The 18,514-nt window shown below is 42.0% G+C and overlaps 1 protein-coding gene and 1 pseudogene across 1 annotated transcript in view; both read right to left on the bottom strand.

Annotated features, from left to right (window-relative positions):
* Positions 1-18,514, bottom strand: part of LOC122558116 (astacin-like metalloendopeptidase) — a 200,940-nt gene that overhangs the window by 159,140 nt on the left and 23,286 nt on the right. Inside the window, exons 2-3 of the mRNA XM_043706434.1 lie at positions 13,152-13,238; positions 13,036-13,066 (exon numbers count right to left, since the gene is read on the bottom strand). Coding sequence (XP_043562369.1) covers positions 13,036-13,066; positions 13,152-13,217 — 97 coding nt within the window. The 5' untranslated portion in view covers positions 13,218-13,238. The remainder of the gene's footprint in view (positions 1-13,035; positions 13,067-13,151; positions 13,239-18,514) is intronic.
* LOC122558115 lies at positions 14,741-17,232 on the bottom strand (annotated as a pseudogene).

Here is an 18,514-nt window from a genome sequence, read left to right as displayed (position 1 = left end):
CCCTTGCCTTGAAGCCTACTTTTCCAAGCCACGCATCCTAAGTCATGCCTCACCGCATCATAATTTCCCTTACCCCAGCTATAACTCTTGCCCTGTCGTCCTCACTTATCCCTCTCCATCACGAGTGTAAAAATCACCGAATTATGGTCACTATCCCCAAAGTGCTCACCTACCTCTAATTCTAACACCTGGCCTGGTTCGTTACCCAGAACCAAATCCAGTATGGCCTCACCTCTTGTTGGCCTGTCTACATATTGTGTCAGGAAACTCTCCTGCACACCTTGAACAAACACTGACCCATCTAACGAACTTGAGCTATAGCTTTCCCCATCAATATCAGGAAAGTTAAAGTCCCCCATAACAACCACCCTATTACTGTCACTCATCTCCTGAATCACCTTCCCTATCCTTTCTTCTACGTTTCTAGGACTATTAGGAGGCCTGTAAAAGGCTCCTAACAGGGTGACCTCACCTTTCCTATTCCTAACCTCAGCCCAAACTACCTCAGATGGCAAGTCCTCATCCATCGTCCTTTCCACCGCTGTAATACTATCTTTGACAAGCAATGCCACACCTCCCCCTCTTTTACCCCCACCTCCGCCCCTACTCAAACATTTAAATTCTGGAACCTGCAACAGCCAATCCTGTTCCTGTTCTAGCCATGTCTCCGTAATAGCCACAACATCGAAGTCCCAGGTACCACCCCACGCTGCAAGTTCACCTACCTTATTTCGTATACTTCTTGCATTGAAGTATACACACTTCAAGCCACTTTCCTGTTTACAGGCACCCTTCTTTGAGATTGCCATGTTCCTTACCTCCCTACACTCCAGATCCTGCACCTTAAAGCTACAGTCTAGGTTCCCATGCCGCTGCAGAGTTAGTTTAATCCCCTCCGAAGAGCACTAGCAAACCTTCCCCCAAGGATACTGGTGCCCCTCAGGTTCAGGTTTAGACCATCCTGTTTATAGGGGTCCCACCTTCCCCAGAAAGAACCCCAGTTATCCAGATACTGGAATCCCTCCCTCCTGCACCATCCCTGTAGCCACGCATTTAACTGTTCTCTCTCCCTATTCCTCGACTCTCTATCTGCAAACTTACTGATGAAATTTCACACATTAATGTTGAACTCATTAGCATTTCTAAAAACAGCAAGGGAACCACAATCCTGTGGTGCACCACTGGACATAGGCTTCTAGCCACAAAAACAATCTTCAACCAGCATTCTTTGCCTCCTGCCACTCAGCCAACTATGGATCCAATTTGCCAAATTGTCCTTGATCCCAAGTAAAATAATGCCAGAGAGGTTAGTATCCAGTTATCAAGTCATTCTTTATTTACACATGAACAGTTCTTTAGCATCGCCTCTTCAGAGTCAGCCATCAGAGTGGCAGTATCTCCGATACACCCCTTTTCAATCAGTCAACCAGGGCTCCCTCATTGGACCAGATAACAGCCCCAATCAATGTACTCATTCTATGAGGTCTAGCTGGTGAGAAGTTCCAAACACTACATTCCTCCCCATGATCTGGTCCTTTTCCTTGGAGAGCCTCCTGGAGCATTTTAGCACTAAATTGGGTTCCTCTGACTCAGCACACAAAATTGGTGCTGAGTAACAATGGGTGCTTGCCTCAGGAGTGCCTCGGTAGACATTCACTCTCTTCTTCTGGCAGCAAAGGTGTCGAGGTAGTTAAATCCATCATGTCCATTACTGATTATGAGGACCTGTCAACACTTGGAGAAGGTGAATCAATGGGCTCTGGCAACCTTTCCTACTGTTCCAAGAGCAGGGCACACTTTGCTCCCACACTGTTTGCAAAATCGCAGCTTTTGTATGGTCTACGTGCTTGTTCATGACCATCACATCTCCACAAACTTTACATGCCACTGGTCCTGACCTCACATCGACCATGCCTTTTACACATGTAGGGCCATTTCCATGATTCTTACACCAAACTTAGTCTCCCTGTATCAAACTGTCTCTCTAGCTTAGCAGAGTCTTGTGCCCAGCAATAGTATTTCCAATGCTGTTTCACCTCCCCACCCATGCCCACCCCAGGTCGAGGAAGATCATACTTAACCTGGTGCAGAGTCTTCAACTCATAAGCACACTGCTAGTGCTATCCCTGTGGTTACATGTGAGGTGGTCCATTATCAAATAAGAACCGTGATAGCATGGCATCGAGCAAGGTCATAGGCTGTTTTTTCAAGCCAACCTTCAAAGTTTGGAATGTTCTTTCTGCCTGGCCATTGGACAATCGGGTGGCACAGTGGTTAGCATTGTTGCCTCACAGTGCCAGGGACCCAGGTTTGATTCTAGCCTTGGGTGACTGTCTGTTTGGAGTTTGCACATTCTCCCTGTGTCTGCATTGCATTAGTCAGGGAAAATGTAGAGTAATAGGGTGGGGGAATCTTCGGAGGTTGGTGAGGACTCGTTGGGCCAAATGGCCTGTCCCACACTGTAGGGATTCTATGAAGGTGCTATGGAGCTGTCCTTATATGTCAAATCTCATTCAACTTTAGGAAATACTCAAATTCCCTACTGCAAAAACGCTGGCCCATTACCTGGGACTCCATGTACTGAAAAATATATGCAATTTTCTATTGTCCTCTCAGTGTTTGATGAATGGATCCTATGCACATTTTGAGCGAGCGTCTACAATGACTAAGAACATTGAAACCATGAAAGCATCTGCAGAGTCAACATATAACTGAATCAAAAGTTCACCGAGCTATTTGCATGATTTGGGGGAATTGCTGGTGGTAGTTTTTGTCCCTGTGGACACTTTAGGCACTGCCCCACCAATGTGGCTACGTCTGCATCCAGGACTGGCGGGTAACCTGTGCTTGGGACAATCACTCTTGATCCACATAACATGCCATCCTCTACTGTGACCTGATCTCTCCAGGTCCAGGAAGTTTTCCACTCTAGCTGTAGCGGCTCTTTGGTATCCTCCATCGCTACCAGTTATGTCGATTTTGAAAGGACTGGATCTTTCTGCATCCAAAGTCTGATATTGTCAGCTGTGACAGGGAGTGTGTCTAGAAACTTTGATGTCATTAGACTCTTCTACTTGGAATACTACCAAGGTGTATCTGCTAATGGGAGGCGGCTCAAAGCATCCACATTCACTACTCAGCCTCCCAGACAACTTACAATTATAAGCACTTAGTATAAGCCATGGTGGCACTGCCTTATCCTATTTAAATAGACCAAGGAGGGGATTGTGGTCCATGAGTATCTCAAATTTTCGACCATAAAGGTACTGGTGGAACTTCCTGACTCCAAATATGATCCTTATTCCTGAAGGGCTTATGCCCGAAACGTCGATTCTCCCTGTCCTTGGATGCTGCCTGACCTGCTGCGGTTTTCCAGCAACACATTTTCAGCTCTGATCTCCAGCATCTGCAGTCCTCACTTTCTCCTCCAAATATGATCACCAATCCTCCTTTCTCTATCGGAGTGTATTTATGCTGTGCATTAGCCAAAATCCTGGATGCATTGGACAATAAATGAGCTAATACCATCCTGTATGAGAAGTCATAGCACGTCAATAACAGATCTTTTCCTTTATTGAACAAAGTCACCCTTTATTTACACATAAACAGTCCTTGACTTTAGTACTGCATCTTCATAGTCAGCTATCAGAGGAGCAATTTCTCTGATAGACGCTTTTTTAACTGTAAGGCTGGCTTCCCTGATTTGAACAGATTAACAGCCCCAATCAGAGAACTTTCATTCTATGAAGTCCAATTGGCTGACCTCCTGACAATCACTACACCAAGGGCTTTCACCTTCTTGGTCAGTTTCGCCCATGTAACATCTGGTCAAAAGGCTTTCTGAAGCCCAAGTAGACTACATCAATCACACTAACCTCATCCACATACATTTCGATATCTCAAAAAATTCAACCACATTTTTCAGGCATGATGTCCCCCTGACAAAACCAGATAAATTATTCTTGATACACCTTTGTCTTTCCAAGTTAAGATAAATTCTGTTCCTAAGAATTTTTTCCAAAAAAGTTTCCCATTCACTGAAATCAGACTCACTGACATATAGCACCTTGGTTTATCCCTACCACCATTCTTGAATAATACCACATTGGCAGTCTTCCAATCCTTTTGAACCACTCATGCCCAGAAATAATTTAAAAATCAATGTTAAGACCCTTGCAAACTTTGTTCTGCATCCCATAACAGCCGAGGATGCATCTCATCTGGCCCTGGGAATTTAGAATCATCGAAGTTTACAATACAAGAGGAGGTCATTTGACCCATTGTGTTTTAAGCCCACTAAACTGGTAATACCTCTGTCTCATGCTAATCTGTTCAAGTTTATCACAGTTGCCCCCCATGATTTCTAAACCTATATCTTTCTCCTTGACAGTAGTATACAGTTTCTAAAAGCTGACCTACCTTTTCTGGATCCATAAAAACATTGTCACTTTGGTCCCTGATGGCCCCCATTCTTTCCCTAGTTACGTTCTTTCCTCTAATTTTCTTATAAAATGCCTTTGGATTATCCTTTATTTTAGCAGCCAGTGATTTTTCATGTCCTCTCTTTGTTCTCTTAATTTCTTTAGTTTTAGTAATTATTCCTCTGTATCTGCGAAATTATTTTAGTAAATTCACCTATCCACCCAAAAAAAAAATCGCAGATCTGCAATATTTTAAACCATTTTAATCCTATTTTTACTGAGCTTTACCAAATTTATCACTCCAGGATTTTCAGGAATAGAAACCATAACCCTCTACAATTTTGATAATCTCGAAGACTTCTACAGTTTTTAGCCTCTGACAGCTACCTTAAGCTTCCTTTTTATTCCCTATCCAAACCTGTTCATTCCTTAGCATTTGGGGCTCCTTGAATATATTTGCTTGCATTCATCCTCACAGGAAAGTTTTGGCCTTACACTGTCACTATTTTCTTTTTAAATGACTCCCACTTTCTGACGTGGATCTTCCTACAAGTAGCCGATGCTAGTCCACTGTGGCCAGTTCTGGTATTATATTAAAATCAGTCTTCTCCCAATTCAGAGCCTTTATTTCTGGTCCAATTTTGTCCTTCTTGATAACTACCTGCACTTTAAATGTTAGCTATGGCCCCCTTCACTGGAATTCTCCCCAGTTGTACCACTTACCCAGCTTCATGCCCCAAAATTTCATCCAGCAGGGATTCCTCTCTTGGGAAGATTTTCTATATGCTGGCTTAAAGAGATCTTCTAATCTTTTCACACTTTATCTATACCAGTTAATGTTGGGGAAGTTGAAATCCCTTCATATTATTACCCTATTATTTTCACACACCTCTGACAATTGCCTACATATCTGCTCTTCATTAGCTCTGACTCTTTAGTGGTCTACAGTATAGACCCAATAAGTGATTAAAAACTGAAAGAGCTGCTGAGGTTTGAAATTAGAAACAAAAACAGAAATAGATAGAAACACTCAGCAGGTCTGGCAACATCTGTGGAGAGAAATCAGAGTTAACCTTTTGAGTCCAGTGACCCTTCTTCAGGACTGATAGTAGTGAGGAAGAAGTTGGTTTTTACGTTGAAGATAGGGTGAAGGAGGGGGAAACAGTAAACAATAGGTGGGGTTAGAGCCCAAAGAGAGAGAAGAACAGTTGGACAGACAAAGGAGTGGATAGCAATCAGCCTTCGGGGAGTAAGTAACTACTAATAGGGACTATTACTGGCTAACAATAGCAGACCATATGATAACAAGGCCTGGTGTGTGGGGATTGGGGTACCTCAAAAGCCTTAAAATTGTTGAACTCGATATTGAGTCCAGAAGGCCGTAGAGTTCTCAAGCAAAAAAGGAGATGCTATTTTTCCCGCTCGCACTTAATTTCACTGGAGTACCGCAGTAAGCCTGATATAGAGATGTTAGCCAGGGAACAAGGTGGTGTGTTGAACTATCAGGCTACTAGAAGCTCAGGGTCTTTTTTGCAGACAGACCATAGTTTCCGCAAAGCAGTCACGCAGTCTACACTTTGTTTCCCTAATGTAGAGCAGACCACACCACATTGTGAGTAGCAAAAGCAGTAGACTGGACGGAGCAAAGTGCAGGTAAAGCACTGTTTCACTTGGATGGTATGTTTGGGAGCTTGGATACTAAGGAGGGAGGAAGTAAACATTTTTTGTGGTTGCAGGGGAAGGTGCCAAGGGGCTGTTGGTGATGGTGGAGGAAGTCTGGGGTGCAGGATTGGACCAGAGTACCCCAGAGGGAAGAGTCCTTGTGGAAGGCTGACAATGGAGAAGAAAGGAATGTGTCTCTGGTGGTGGCATCCTGCTGGAAGTGGTGGAAATGGCAGCTAAGGTCGTATAGATGTGGATGCCAGTGGAATGGTAGCTGAGGACAAGAGGGACCTTATTGCTGTTTTGGTAGAGGAGAGGTGAGGGCTGAAATGCAGGAGATGAATGCAACTTGGCCGAGGGCCATGTGAACTGCAGTACTGGTGTGTCATCAGTTGAGGAAGAAAATTGATATTTCTGAGGACCCCTGTCAAAATTTGCATCAGAACAAAGACAGAGAAGGAGACGTCAGAACTAGGAAAATGGAATCGAGTTTTTACAGGAGCAGGGTGTGAGGATAACTGGGAGTCAGTTGGTTTGTAGTGGACATTGGCCGCCAGCGTATCCCCAGAAATGGAAATAGAGATGTTGAAAAAGGAAGAAGTCAGAGATAAGATCACGTGAAGGTGAAAGCAGAGTGGAAATTGGAAGTGAAATTGATTAACTTTTCCAATTCCAGACAATAGAGGGAAGCAGCACCGAGGACAGGGCAGCATGGCAGCTCAATGCTGCCTCTCAGCTCCAGGGACCCAGGTTCGATTCCACCCTTGGGCAACAGTCTGTGTGGAATTTGCATGTTCTCTCCATGTCAGTGAGTTTCCTCTGGGTGCTCCGGTTTCCTCCCACAGTCTAAAGTGTGCAGGCTAGTTGGATTAGCCATAGGAAATGCAATTACAGGGCTGAAAGTCTTGGTCAGATGCTCTCCGGAGAGTTGGTGTGGACTTGATGGGCCGAACGGTCTGATTCCACATTGTAGAGATTCTGTGATATCAATATACTGGAGAAAGAGCTGGGTGTGAGGGCCTAAATAGGACTGGAACAAGGAATGTGGCACAGACCCCACAAAGACACAGGAATAACTTAGACCCATGCAGGTACCCATAGCTACCCCTCTGACCTGAAAAAAGTGAGAGGAGTTAAAACATGTTCAGAGTTGGAAAAGCTTGGCCAAGCAGAGGAGGGTGGTGCTGGATTGGTATGGTTCAAACCCTTTTTCCAGGAAGAAATGGTGAGCCCTGATATCATCCTGATAAGGGATGGATGAGTAGAAGGACTACAGGTACCTGGAGCCCACAAACTGGAAATTTTGAAACTACATAAAGCTTCAGAGGAATTACAGATCTAAGTGGGATGGGACTGGACAAGGATTGTGTTCACTACGGTCACTAACCTCAGTTCATCTGGTGCTCTCCCCCCAACCTGATAGTCTCCCAACCCTACAAAGCACTTCTACCTCCTTCTGAGCATGTGGTAGGTAGATGAAGTTGGGGGAGAAGGTGATAGATCAGAGAGGAGGGTGGAGGGAAGGAAGATGAACAGGTAGGACAAGTTAAGGTGGGGTTCAGAGTTCAAAAAGTTGGATCTGGGATAAGGTGGGGTAGGTGAAATGAGGAAACTGGTGAAATCCACATTTATCCCATGTGTCGGGTGGTAAGGGTTTGACAGTGGAGGTGGCCCAAGACCTGCATATCCTTGGCAAAATGGGAGGGAGAGTTAAAGTGTTTCGCCACGAGGTGTAGGGGTTGTTTTGTGCATGCATCCCAGAGATGTTCTCTTAAGAACATACTCATGTGGAGAACTTACTAATTAGGTGCATTAAATAAACTAAGATTAGTTTTCCTACAGGTGGAAAAGAATGTTCCTGACTATAATGACCATTAGCTAGAAGTAAAAATGAATTTGATTGTTTCTGCTTATTTCCAATTTGAAGTAGAATGTACAATACTCATTTTAATTCTAATTTTCATGCAGATAATTACTATAGGAAATAATTAAAGTTTAGTCTTTTACCACCACAACAATTGTTACAAATACTACACTTACAAGCTGTCATTTGAATTTAGAAGCATAATGGCAGTCTGATTGAGTACTTGAACAGAACAGAAACAGCGTTAAGTCATACCTAATTAAAGTTAATTTTTTTTTAATAAGTCATATGTGGTAGATAAAGGGTTATCTATGGATAATATTTATGTGGATTTCAAGAAAGCATTTACTAAGGTTCCACCTGAATGTATTATTGAATTAAATGTGCACGACATCCAACACAATATTTTACAGGAGTAAGAAACTGGATTGGAAGGAAGTGTAAGAAAAAAAATTGGCACGTACTCCAGTTAGTAGAATGCAAATAGTAGGGCTGAAATTTGGATCCGTGGTCAGGACACTTCCAAGTCTCAGCCCTAGAAACTAGCATACAGTTTCTAAAAATAGCATGGAAACAGGCCATTCGGCCCACCACCCAGAATCATCTCTCCCATTCTTATTCCTGTCTTATGTTGACACATTATCATTTTAAATGAACAAATCAATTCATGAAAGAGAGCACCTGAGATCTAAGACAGTATAAGCAGTACAGGAGCAAGGCAAGCAAGATTTAAACAGGAACCAGCTGCCATTTTGATGGTTGTCACTTTGCATGGAAGATAGCAGAGAGAGAGAGAGGATCAGCTTCCCAAAGTAAAGACACACATAACAGGGCATGTGATTTATGCTTCTTCAAAGGAAGCAAGATAAATTTTTTCAGTGATTGGCAAGAGATGACCAAATAATCAAAACAAATAATTAGGCTGCAGAAGGAACATGAAGTGAATAAGTACAGTGGAGTAAAGGGGACATGGTGTTAAAAATGCTTCAGTGGCCTTTTGTGCACAGGCTGGCAAGATGAGTTTAGCATCTCATCTAGATGATATCCTCTAAATCCACAGTCAGAAGCACACATATTGAGCAGTCTGAAAGTTCTGCCAAATAGTTGGAATACCTATGGCAAGGAACATGGTTGTTCCATGCACAAAACTAACTTCTCAGTCAGAAATGCAGATCAGCATCATCACACATTGGTGCTGCTGATATCACTGGGGAGTGCATATTGATCTTCAAATTTGTCCTTTAGGAGATGAATCCATCTAAGTTATAATGAAAAAAATCTGATTACAGCAGTGGAATGCTCTCACTCTGCCCCAGTTATTTTGAAGTCCAAGCAGTTGCTCTAAGGAGTTTTAGTTGTTTTAGTTCTGTGAAAGTGCTTCACAAACCCAGACACACAGTCATTTTGCACATAACATGGCACATCACAAAAGAGATTGAGGAATGGGTAACTTGGGCAGCCCACTCAAAAGCTGGAGGAAAGACAGTTATTCTGAGGTCGACATAGATGTTGAACATAACTCATTTAAAACCGATCAACAGCAGGCAATGTCAGAGCAAATTAAATGCTTTAGTAGTGTATAGACTGTCAGAAATGAATGCCATTTTAGGTAGCTGTACCATCAGCACCACTGATCAACCAATGATATAGGGAGTGGATCTCAGGTGTACTGTATTTGGTCTTTCATTGTTATTCAAGCCAGCCATAAGAGTGATAAATCATATGTAGGAAGAGACCTCCTTTGGGAAATTCACCACCATTGATTATACCTAGACTGCTCCAACTGAGGTGCCATCAATGCAGGAAGGCAACTTGGCAGCAGCTGCTTCTCAATCATCCAGGTGGAACAGCTTATTGTGGTGCTACAGAGGGACGGAGGCAAATTCTCAAAAGGGATCGAGCTTCATCCACACACATGAACAGACTGCCTTCACTTGGACACTTCCTTACTACAGTACCAAAAAAAGCAACACACACACACACGCCAAACAGCAAACTTGCGCATATCATGCATTACAAAATTAGTGTGGTGAAAAGGACCGAGGGCTAGAATTGTTTTTTTAAAAAGTGGAAACTTAAAAGCCCAAGAACCTGTTCAGGTTACATCAATTAAAAATGTCAAAGTCAAGGTTGATTTTTATTTGGCAACGACATTCAGGAATGTGGAACAGAGTTAAAGGAGTTATAATCTAGATTAACCACAATTTTATCAGGTCAAGATGGCAGTGGAGTAGGACCCTCCAACCTGAGCTCCTCCATTCTATTTCCAGTTTTATTCTCTTTTTTCCTCTCTTGGTATTTTCTCCTGAGGTAGAGTGGGCTGGAGGCATGGAGTGGCCAGTGGGTTGGACGCTCAAGCGGAGTGGGAACTGCCAGCAGACTGGAGGCCTGAGTGGACTGGGCAGGTGTTGGCCTGGTGCAGACGGTCAGCAGCTTGTGAGCCTGGGCAGACCACATGTGGAAATCTGAAAGACTAATGTTTATCTTTTTAACTTTATTCTCATTTTCCTAACTTATACTATGAACAACTGTTGGTTGTTCCCTTTACTTCTGTATTTTGGATCTCAGATCTATACCTAAGATGGCGCCATATGGGGCAACATTATAAACTTTTCACTGTACTTTGTACTTCTGTACACATGACAATAAAAGGATATTCTGTTCTATTCAATTTAACTGAATGGATTAAAAAGCTGAATTTTAAAACAAAGGGCCAAAAATCTCTGAGCCTTTGATCCCTGCATACTTGTTTGAATGCACCTGCAAGTGATTGCTAGTTCCTCTAAGCACTCTGGTCACAAAGGATATGAAGGGAAAATATTTAAATTCAAAATAGAGCAGATGCAATAGACCTGACAGCTGTAGGCAACTTTAGTGCTTGTTTTACTGTCCTAATAAGACCATTTAACAACAAAAAAGCTTGAACTTGGGCCTTTCTGACTTAGTTGTTCATTGGCTACCTCACTAAGCTGAAGAAATTAGTCTTATAGTGCTCAAGAAGTTTTTAAAACAACTATGATATTCAAATTATTTCTTGGGAAATTGGCATTGCTGGCTTGGCACCAGTTGTTGTCCATTCCTAATTTCAGTTGAAGTGCCTTCCTGAACTGCTTCAATCCTTGAGGAATAGGTACAACCCACAGTGCTGTTAGGTAGTGAATAGTCAACAGTGAACAATTTAAAACATTTTATGGAAACTGTGTAACATTGAGAAACATGATCTAATCAAAGCTTTTTAGTATTTGTACCAAATTTCTAATTGGCATTGAATGAAATAAGACATGTGAGGTAACTTGTCCCCTATAACAGGGTGATGGGTTAAAGTGGCAGGCAACTGGAAGCTCAGGGACACTTTTGGGAGCAGAATGTCGACTGGCTGACCGCTTTGCAGAACATCTATGTTCTGCCCGCAAAAAAGACTCTGAGCTTCCAGTTGCCTGTCACCATGTTTCCTGGCCAACATCTCCATATATCAGGTTTGCTGCAGTGCTCCAGTAAAGATTAGTGCAAGCTGGAAGAACAATACCTCATTTTCTGCTTAGAGACCGTGCAGCCCTCAGGACACAATACAGAGTTCAATAATTTTAGGACCTGAATTCTCCTATATCCTCGCTCCCAACCCCACACACTAGGCCGTGTTATCACATAATCTGCCATTACACACCACTTACTGTTAGCCACTATTACTCTCCATTAACAGCTACTCACTGTCCTTGTCAGATATCCACTTAGAACATAGAACATAGATAGAACATAGAAGAATACAGCGCAGTACAGGCCCTTGGGACACTACCAAGTATCCGACCATTAGCCCAGTACCCCATCTTTTTGTTATTCTTAAATAACAAAACTTCTTTGTCTGTCCAATTGTTCTTGTCTCTCTTTGGACTCTATCCCCATCTACTGTTTGGTCCTTACCTCCACCCCATCTTCTGCACATAAACCAACATTTTCCTAGCTACCACCAGTTCCGAAGAAGTGTCACCGGACTTGAAACATTAACTCTGATTTCTCTTCACAATTGTTAATTTCAGTCTGGCACAGAAACAAAGCAGGCAATGTGGCCCGACCATGATAACAAGGTAAATTAAGGATAGTATTAGATTCACAGAGTTTGCAAGCATCTCATAACTAGGGGACAACTGCCAATCCCACATGACATTCAATGGCATGACCATTGCTTAATCTCCTATCATCGAGTGTCTGGGTGTCACCAATACCCAGAGACTAACTGGACCATCAACAGCAGATCAAAGGGAGTTCTGTGGTGAATAACTCATCTTCTAACATCCACAAGGCACAAGCCTTGCAATATTCTCCACTGTCACAGGTGAGTTCAACTCCAACAACATGCAAGAGACCCAACCCCACCATCCAGACCAACTTTAACATTCATGAAAACCAAAAGAATTGCAGATGCTGGAAATCAGAAATAAAACAGAAATTGTTGGTGCACCTCAGCAGGTCTGGCAGCATCTGTGGGAAGAAATCAGAGTTAATGCATTAGTCCAGTGACCATTCCTCAGAACATTCATGACCTCCATCACTGGTGTAGTCAGTGGCAAAAATGTGTTTCATGTAAGATGCACAGCACCAACTCTTGTTGATAGCAATTTCCAAAGCTGCAACAGCTTGAAGAACCACAGCAGCATTTGCATGGGAGCACCACCTCCATCTATAAGTTCCACTCAAAGTCACACATCAATGTGACTTGGAATTATTTCACTGATCCCTGTCTGTTGCTGGGTCGACCTCGTGGAACAACCTCCCTAACAGCACTAAAAGTGGACTTACACCACATTGTCTGCAGATGTTCAAGAAGTCGGTTTACCACCACCTTACTGAGGACATTTAGGTGCGAACAATAATTTCTGGCCTTCAATGAATGAAATAATTAGAAAAACTGGATATTGTACAGCATGATTGCAATTACCTTCCTAAAATGCACTGAAAAATAAAATACTATGAATAATCTTTATGAAAAATCCTTTGCTTTCCTTTTGAATTCAGCATGCATCAAATTAGGATGTCCAGTTATACTTTCAAACTTGAAATACCTGGCCTTGAAAGTCTGTACAAGAAACGAACCTTGAAATGAGGACGTCAATAAATGCTGTTCCTGCATTAAAATAATAATGTGTTATAATGTTGTTATCAAAGCAATTAGGGATATAAATATATGCAATTTGTCATCCACATCTTACCATAGCTGCATTGCTCCATAAGACGTTCAATAGACAGGTCAATGCTAATCCAAAGGGAAAGTACATCTTCTGTAGTTAGCTACAAATCTGCCTTATACAAATGTGGAAAAGATCAAGATGGGAAATTTTTCTGCACATAATATCACTTTAAAACATCATTTTAGTCCACATTTCCATAGAAATTTGTATTCATAATTGTATCAGTGCCTTAATATGTTACACCTCAACATCAATGTGGATAACTTATTTTTACAAACTTTATTGATTTCAAAATCTCAAAAATCTAAGCAGTTACAGTCAATTTGGTGCACTGTTCTCCAAATATGCAAGTGTCAGATTTCAAATTCAAGTTGACACTACTGTAAGGGAATGCACTGAGGAGCGGACTCAGTAGATTCACAATTTGGTATTCTTACGTTGCAGTTGCTCCACCATCCTTTGCATCCTAGACATAACAGTTGAAGCCTTTTCAATAATGTTTTTATTTCAGAATGAAGTGACAGATTCTGCAGTGCTCAGGCCATTCCTACGATCCACTACCTCTCTGGTACTTGCTATTTATCCACCAACCCTCTCACTCATTTGCTCCCTCTGACCATCTTTCTCCAAAACACTCAAAGAGGACCAAGATAAGAAAGCAGCAAGCAGGAGAAAGGGTTGATAAGTGGGTGGTTTGGGAGGGAAACACTAAGTAGGACTGTTGGCAAGCAGAAAAGAAGGCAAATAGGAGATAGGTGGCAAGTGGGTGGGTGCTGTACAGCTAACGCAGCTAAGGTTTAACAACTCAGTTCCACTGATGGCAGGACTAACATATGTGGAGAGACTGAATCAGTTAAGATTGTATTCACTGGAGTTTAGAAGAATGAGAGGGGTTCTCAAAGAAACCTATAAAAATTCTAACAGGACCAGATAAGCAAGATGCAGGAAGAATGTTCCTTATGTTTGGGGAATTCAGTACCAGAGGTCATAGTCAGAAGATAAGTGGTCACCTTTTAGGACTGAGATAAGGGAACATTTCTTCATCCAGAAAATGGTCAGCTGGTGTAACTCACTATCACAGGAAATAGTCAAGACCAAATCATTGTTTTCAAGGAGAAGGAAGATATAGTTATTTTGTGTCAAAAGGCATGTGGATGTAGGGTGGGATTAGGGTATTGAGCTTGACGGATCAATTTGAATTTTTAATGGTGAAGCAGGTTCAAGGGGTGACATGGCCTACTCCTGCTTCTAACTTCTATGTTTTTAAGCTTCTCTGCTGTGGGTTTGATTTCTGCCATTACTGACAGACAGGCCCCCAAGTTTCAATTTACACTGAATTGCACACAAGGGAGAACTAAGTAGTATCCTATTCCACTTACCAACTATTTATTGTATTTGGTGATGAACTCTTTTGTATACTGAGATACAGTGAAAAGTATTGCTTTGCATGGTAATGAGACAAATAATACCTTACACAAATATAAATCATACAACTGATGTTGCCTGGCATTATGATCTTGTGCTATAAATTCTGTGTCTTATGATCCTGCCCCACTAGCTACCTGACAAAGGAGCAGCACTGCAAAAACTAATACTTCCGAATAAACCTGTTGTTGTGTGATCTTTAACTTTACCCACCCCAGTCCAACACCAGCACTTCCTCGTCATTACATTATGATAACTGGGTAATAGCTTTCCTAATTTCTTTTAATTCATTTTGGGTTTTGTTCACTGGTGGAAAGGCTCCACAATTTGTTCTCTAGCCTCCTGAAATTGCTCTTGCAAAAGGTAGGGACAGTCAATCTGGTACTATTGGGAAAGGATTTCCAGGATTTTGATCCAGTGACAGTGAAGCAATGGAGGCAGAGTTCCACATCAGGGTTGCGTGCAGCTTGGAAGGAACCTTTTCTTTACCTTAAAGCAGGAAACCCCGAATGTATCAATGTAAAACATATAGAGACAACATGTTAACAGTAACGGCACAGCTGCAAGATACTATGCCTTCTCCATGCAGCACGACAACAGCCTCTAACAGTAAAATGGTTTTGCAACCCTTGCCCAAAACATGATTCTTCGTGCCAGCAGTTGTTAGGCCACACTTTTCTTTGTGCTTAAGTCCAGAATTTGTGATCAATTGATATTAAGATTGGGATAGATCGCTTTGTAAAAAGGCTCAGTGAGAACAACCTCAAAGAACTTGTATGTGGCATCTTCACCTAGCCAGTACAAGTCTAATACTCTCTACCCTCTACAGCGTTGACCAGCTTACTCCTCAGCATCAGACTGAAGGCTTTGTGCAAACTTCAGATGACTGACACCATGATGCACTGGTGTACCATAGATTGCACAGGAACAGGACATTTTCTGCCACCATTACAAACCTGCACTCAAGACATAACATAACCCTGCTTGGCCTCATAGCCCAGTTTGCAAGCCTTGTCAGGCCTAACAGGCCAGACAGCACAATGCAAAGCCAAGAGCTGGCAATACAGCCAAAACGGGCGTCCAACAAAAATACTATCACATTCAACTGCTTCTTCCCCTGTAATTCCAGCAGTGATGTCACTGACCCAGTCTTAAGTGGTAAAGTTTGTTGGATTACTAAATGTTTACAAAGGAAGCTTGGCAAGTTATTGCAGGCATCCTTATATCAAACACACAATGTCAATCTATATATCAATGTTATAGGGTGCAAATATATACAGTAGTAAATGGGGAGCATGGCTAATCTAGCAGGCTGATTTGTCTTTGATGATATTGTACTTCCAACATTTGTGAAGATCAGTCAATCAGGAAAGTAACAAATATTTCATAAGACTCTTGACTTGTGCCTTAAATATGGTGCTACTGTTTTTTATATTGCTACTTTTAAGTTTCTAGCTAATCGTAACCAGAGGATGTTGTTTGTGGAAAATCTGGCAATATATGTCAAGGGAGATAGTTGGATTTTCTCCAATTGGAAATGGTCATTGGTTGGTACTTCTGTGGCATGAATATGACTACTTATCAGTTCAATTGCAGATATTGTCTGGTTATTGCTGCATATGGACATGGACTGCTTCAGTATCCAAGTTGTGAACTGTTGAAAACTGTGCAAACATTAGCACACATCCACACTTCTGACCTTTTGTTAGAGGAAAGTTCATTGATGAAATAGACCAAGATGGGAGACCTGTATTACATAGGAACACCTGCTATAATGTCCTGAGGCTGAAATGAGTGGTCCCTAATAATCACAAACATTTTCCTTTGTTCTAGATTTACCTCCAACCATTGGGGAGCATTCCCCAATTCCCACTGGGAATTTCTTTACATCAAAAATCAAATGCGGTCTTAACGTCATGGACAATCACTTTCATCTTACATCTTCAGCTAACCTCCTTTGCCCAAGTTTGAACCAAATCTGAAATGAAAATCTAAACGAGCAAAGAGCAGGTCATTGCTGTGTAAGTGTCATGTGATAGCACTGCTGACAACACTTTCCATCACTTTGCTGATGATACAGAGTTGACAGATTGGACAGTAACTTGTTGTATTTGCAGTGTTCTTTGTGGACAGGACACACCTGCATAATTATTCACATTGTTGCATAGATGCTAGTGTACTAAAACAGCTTAGCTAGGGAGCATGGCTAGTTCTGGAGCATAGTACCTCTTCAGTAACACTGCCAAGATGTTGTCACTGCTCATAGCTTTTTGTTCTTTCAGTGTCTTCAGCCATTTCTTGATATCATGTGGAATGAATCAAGTTGATTGAAGGTTGCCATCGGTAATGCTGGTGACGTCAGGAGCAGGCAAAAACAGACCATCCACTTGGCACTTATATTAGATTTAGTGTCATATGTAAAAATGTTTTTTTTCAAAAGCAGAACACAAAGTGTCACTATGCCCCAGCGCAGCATCTTGAAACACTGAATACAAGAGTTTACTGCAACAGAGTTCACCTTTCCCTCTTCTTTGTTAGCTTCTGCTGCTACTCCGTTCGCTGCTCGACATTGGCCGGGGTCTCCGGCTGAAGGTGTGCGCAAATTCTCCAGTCTTGTCTTTTGAACTGATGGAGGAGCCCCAACAGATCTTTGGAGATGGGGATCTTTGTGTAACATCCTCTTCCAGTTAGTTGCCCAGTTCAATTCATGACTGGATGAACAACAATGTTGAGCTTTGAGCTGAATGATTGGTTATGAGATTGCTTAGCTCTACCACATCAGCTTTCACTGTTTGGCATTTAGGGAGCCCCAAGTTGTAGTTTTCTCTCATTTTTATATATGCCTGATGCTGTTTTATTGCCAGAAACACACTGTATTGGCTACTCTTGCCAGTATTATCCTGGACTGATGGTTTGTAACAGATCTATTTGGAAAGAGTAAAGTTAAGTATATTTTCTCTCATTGGCTTTCTTACCAGCTACTGCAAACCCAGTCCGGCAGGAACGGCGTTCAAGACAAGGCCACCAAACCACAACTGGTAATGGACAATGAAGTCCCAAACACAACTTCTGTGCCTTTTATTCCAAGCGATGTTCAATATAGAGGATATTCATTCAATAGTTGAGGGATAGCATAAGATAGTAATCAGATTTCCACTCCATCCCCACCCCACTCCGCTCCCATTTATCTCACCGCCCCCTCAATTCACAACCTCATTCCTGATGAAGGGCATGTGACTGAAACATTGACTCTTCTGCTCCTTGGATGCTGCCTGACCTGATGTGCTTTTCCAGCACCACACTCTTGTAATTTCTGCATAGTCTGTTTTGTCTGTAAGTCAGGACATATACAGAACAGCGTTAACAATATCGAGGACACTGTCTTTACAGCATGGACGAGTTGACTATGTCAGGCTGTTACCAACTACTGTGTGGGGCAGTTTCACCAGTCTTGCTACAAGCGCCAAGATGTCAGAAAAGATCTTGCACATTTGCCTAGTTTGCCTTTTGTTTCTAGTGCCTTGGTGAAATGAGGCTTATTCTTTTTCAATTTTCTTTAATCCTTTGGTACGGTTGAGCTGCTCGAAAGGCCATCTGTCAGGACAGTTAAGAGTCAACTAAATCGATGTGGGTGTGGAATTACACATTGACCACAGCGGGCAACTATGAAACATTTCTTCTCCTGAAGGATATTACGAAACCAGATAAATGTTTTCCAAAATCTAATAATTCCAAAGGGCAGAATCTATTAGGGGTCTGAGTAACATCAGCTATGGTAAGCTGTGTAGCAGAATAGGATGAGAAGTTCAGCAAGACTGATCTCAATATGAGGAGCAGCTGGACCATTTTTTAAATGTTTTTTACAAGCATTGTGGAATTTGGCAGTTAAGTGGCACTATTGCCTGTTAAATGCCTTGTTGACAGCCCAACTTTTTCATTAATATTCTATCCACCTTACC

This window comes from Chiloscyllium plagiosum, chromosome 16 (assembly GCF_004010195.1).
Source record: "Chiloscyllium plagiosum isolate BGI_BamShark_2017 chromosome 16, ASM401019v2, whole genome shotgun sequence".
NCBI lineage: Eukaryota > Metazoa > Chordata > Chondrichthyes > Orectolobiformes > Hemiscylliidae > Chiloscyllium > Chiloscyllium plagiosum.
This window is presented reverse-complemented; position numbering and strand designations above follow the sequence as displayed.